Source organism: Ruditapes philippinarum, unplaced genomic scaffold (genome assembly GCF_026571515.1).
Source record: "Ruditapes philippinarum isolate M1 unplaced genomic scaffold, ASM2657151v2 ctg8165_1_1_1_1, whole genome shotgun sequence".
Lineage (NCBI taxonomy): Eukaryota > Metazoa > Mollusca > Bivalvia > Venerida > Veneridae > Ruditapes > Ruditapes philippinarum.
This window is the reverse complement of record NW_026867127.1, coordinates 1-4,615: the sequence shown is the minus strand read 5'-3', so window position 1 is coordinate 4,615 and position 4,615 is coordinate 1. Positions and strand designations below refer to the sequence as shown.

At 31.6% G+C, this 4,615-nt stretch overlaps 1 protein-coding gene across 1 annotated transcript; it reads left to right on the top strand.

Moving 5' to 3' along the window:
• Nucleotides 1-275: 275 nt before the first annotated feature.
• LOC132734925 (uncharacterized) lies at nt 276-4,243 on the top strand. Its single transcript, XM_060721807.1, has 5 exons — nt 276-428; nt 1,612-1,659; nt 2,628-2,707; nt 3,240-3,296; nt 4,052-4,243. The coding sequence occupies exons 1-5, from the start codon at nt 425-427 to the stop codon at nt 4,226-4,228; spliced, it is 366 nt and encodes a 121-aa protein (XP_060577790.1). The 5' UTR covers nt 276-424; the 3' UTR covers nt 4,229-4,243.
• The last annotated feature ends 372 nt before the right edge of the window (nt 4,244-4,615 follow it).

Below are 4,615 nucleotides of genomic sequence, written 5' to 3'. Positions count from 1 at the left end.
ATTCAACTCGTTCAATAAATTTAGTATTTAACTACTCTCATTCAATATCCTCTATTTATTTCACTGAACATAAAATGTTTAAAGAAAAAGGTCTTAGGTTTGTAGTAAAGTTAGTTCTAAAGTGTCCTTAGACTTAGGTACACGTACACGTAGGACGTCAACGTCCTATTAACCCATCCCAACATTTACGTATACTCTATTTTATTGTACTAGATCTACATGCGATTTTATATCTTAAATCTTCTCTCATGATAAGAGCAGAAACAGGCGACATGTAGGTTCATACTCCTTTTGATTACAAGTACAATGTAGTTAAGTACAATGTAGTTCTACTTTACAATTGAAATTTCACAATCGAGCCTTATCTTTAGGGAACTAAAGATGAATATTTCTTAATAGGAATCGTAGTTTGAACAGAAAATTTATGGGTAAGTTAAAGAAACAACATTAATCATTTTGTATAAAGATCTATTTTATGTTAATAATAATGAAAATGTAGAATGCTATAAGTCTGATCATGAAATTTTTTCTTGTTTGTTTTTAGTGAATAGTTTTTCTAGATTTCCTATTTATCATTGGTTGTTTAAAAACAACAGACATACAGAAAGATTAGGAGGACGACGGCAGTATAAGTCATTTCTCAAAATTTTTATGACCATTAGTTTTATTTTTCAACATCGCGTCCAAAGAAATATTAGGTTATCAAAATAAATACTTTACCATAGCTTACAAATCATGCATAATTTTTCAAGTTGGTAAATATCTTTATAACATGCTTTACAGTGGTTTATAGAAATATATCAGTGAAATATAAAACTGATATTTCACTGTTTGAAACAGTGAAATTATCAAATTGATATTTTTCACCGTTTTGAATTTAAGTCCGTTACATTGTTTCAGTGAAATACAAGCGTGCACAGTAAAAGGAATACAACCTAATGATGTGACATCGTAAATGACGTCACGTTGTATTATTTTTTGACGCGCTTTTCATATAGTATTAGGTTAAATGTCTTTCTCAACGTTTCTTTGAATATAATAAAAAGAAAATTTGTTTATTTTAGTGTAAGATCGAAATATATTTCACCTCGTGAACACCAAAAGTTCATATTTTACTCGTGGCTCCGATCTTACACTGATCTAAACAAATATCTTCTATTTATCATATACTTGCAAATTAAATATTGTGAAATATTGATGGAATAAAATGCGTATTTTCATTTTCCGTATTTTCCATGCAGTGAAACATATTTTCCGTATTTTCACAGGTGTCTTGCCAGACAACTTTCTGCTAAATTCAGCCAATATACAAAATTTAAGGGAAAGTCTTTCAAAAAAGAGAAAAAATGTATATAATAAACTGAAAATTCAAGTTTTTTCTATAAAGACAGAATTTATTTTAATCTTGTGCTATGAAAACTATCATATTTCACTCGTGGTTTTCGGCACTCGATGAAAATAAATCCTGAATTTATAGGGAAAAAAATAAATTTCCTCTATTAAGTGTTTTACCCGGAGTTATCTTTTATTTTTCCATGTTACATTAATTTGATATTCAGCAAATATGTTGCTTTATTGATTTTATTTATATCTGATTTGCTTATTTTTCAGATGACACAATTTATGTGATACTTCTCATAGCCTTGGTGGGATACTCTGGTTTGTATAAATGTAACGCATCTTTAAAAAGATCTAAAATTTTCCTAATATAAAATAAAATTATTTTAATAAAAAATGGCATTTAAATTCATTTCACTTCCCATAGCAAATATTAATATTTGCAGAAAAACGAAAGAAAACATTTTCATTTCAGAAATAAAGATTTATGTCTTTTGAAACCAAGCAGTGATAAAAGAAATTGTCACTATTATGGTGGCTGATTTGGAACATTCCGCGTTGCGTGTTTTAAATCAGCCACCATACACCATTGAGGTAATGAGGCCGTGTTTAAAAGAATATCAAACAGTGGTTGGTAATTCCTTGACATCCGCCGCCCGCAGACTGCATACAAAAGTATATTACTACATTAATATAGTGATAAGAACAGAACAGAACAGAACAGAGCATACATTTTATTTTAGACTTGTACATAGTACATCGCCATGCAAATAGATAAATGAAACTATTATCACGTCACGTGATCATGATAACACAAAATACAATATTATAGTTATCAGGTAATAGAAAAGAAAAGAATGTTAAGATATGCAATTAGTTAACATTGTCTAAATCACAACAGTAATAGAAATCATATACTGGCAGCCTTACAGGATATTGTATACCATATTTTACCCAGTGAGGCCTACCATCCCACTGAAAATAAAAAACCCTCCTGATAAGGGGCGGAGGAAAGATGTTAACCAGCGGCAACACTATAGAGAAATTAGAATTCTTTAATAGTATCATTAAACGTTATACATAAATACACACAAATATCATGTGATGATGAATCAAATAAGAGAAAATACCTTTTTGATTGAAGAATAATGCATGATCACACAAACAAGCATGATGCTATGATATATGTAGATTGTGAAATAAAGTTTTCAAGTACGCCGTTTTGTTGAAATAGGAAGTTAAATATTACTTGTCAAGACTCGAATGCTTCATTACCATTTTGTTTACAGAATCACTTGAATGCTACAGTTGCTCAAATGTTGCTGATATAAATAAATGCAATGTCACAAGGTCGTGTTCATCTGGCCAGGTAAGAGGATATTTCAAATCGTTCTAGCGTTTAGGAGCCACAAAAACAAAAGAAAAAGATACATAAAGTATTATCAATGAAATGACTGAATATGTAATAGGTTAAATAAATGAGATCATTGAATATAAACTAGATAGTCTAGATGAATGCAAAATTACAAAATTTGCACTTCAAGTTCTGGGTAAAATAATGAATCACATGTAACAGTTTTACTGCTCTACGACAGTGGTGAGGAGATAAAGCGACTCAAATTTAAACCACACATGACTTACTTACATGGGACACAATTATTAAAAAAAACATTTTCCTATCTTATTTCAATAGACATTATCTTTAATTATTTTGAAGAAAAAAATCTTATCATTTCAAGAGATGAAATGAATAATAAAAATGTCGAATTTACTTTAAGGTTGAAATAGTGAAAATAGTATTGTAAAAGTTTTGAGCATTTCATGTGTGTCACAACACATGGCCTTGTCAGTCAGCCGATACATATGTTCAATTCATGAGTATATACAATTATTTTTTCCAGTCCTGTTACCACAATCTGACAACAGGACAACAGAGTCTTGGGTGCATTGATAATAAGGTATTTAAAATTCTTCTATTCAGTGAAATTGCTTGTAAAATAGACTTTATGGCTTATTTAATACCAAAGCATTCATCTGTGAGTTATAAAAGAATGAACAAAAATTCACATGTCAGAAATGACAAGTTATATAAAAAAATCATGAGGGACAAACAATTTTACCTTTGTTCGGATTTTTTTTATATCCTCCGAGAAAGTTTCAAACATATCAAACAGCTTAGTTGCGCGTACAAAAATACCAAATGTAATAAAATATAAGTGATAATGTATTTTGTTTGATATTAAAGTCTGAAAATAAAAATATTTTGAAGGTGAGCAAATGGACATATTTCTGCTAGAAATAAGTCAACTTCTTTTATGTCGCATCAACGCTGTTAAGGTCATATTGCGACTTTCCAGCTTTACGGATTGAGGAAGACCGCATGCACTATTTCAGGCATCTGAGTAGAACCACCGACGATCCATAAGCTAGCTGGGTAGCTTCCTTACATGAAAGATTAAGACGGGGATAAGCTCATGATGGGATAAGAACCGATAGCGGTGAGGGGCAATAGTTTGAAGTCAATGATCTTAACTACTCGTCCACGAACGCCTCCTTTTTATTTGTACAGTTGTTTGCTTTTAGAGAAAGTAAAAAGTCGAGCGTTGCCCCCGCCCGGTGGTGGCTCTTGTTTATTTGTACAGTTAGTAATAAAACAGCATGCGCCTTATCGCTGTTCTTTTTGTTTACCTTCTTTACCAATTCTTTAATTCAGAATTGTGATTCGCATGCTGCAGTTCCTACAATTGTTGGAAGAGATCTTGTATCTAGGGAAACGTCATCGTGTTTCGAGTGCTGCTCCACCGACCGTTGTAACTCCGCCCTTTGTCTCCATCCTAAACGTAAGAGTGACGGTATTTGTGTATTGAATATGTCTTTGTTTATAAATTAAGGTGTGGTCTTTAAAAATGGTAAATTATGAAAATCTGGAAACAAAGTGATCCCTGGGAAGCATTAATCACAACACAATTACAAGAGAATTGCAGTCTCGGTTTGATTGAGTATGTACATGAGGGATAATGAATACGTGCAACATCCCTCATACCTTCCTTAGTGTTTAGTTAAGCAAAAGAAAGAACATTGAAACACGAGGCTATCTTTATTGTACGAGGGGCTTAATCAGAACAGCCGAAAATTTTGATGGTCTTTTTCTTTTGTATCATAGACGAAATTAAAAATCCTAAGAATCCCCAGAACAAATGTAACCAATGTACGAGCATATAGACTGTTTTTATTTATTGTCCTGCCAATATGTAAACCCCACAAATTCCATCTTCTC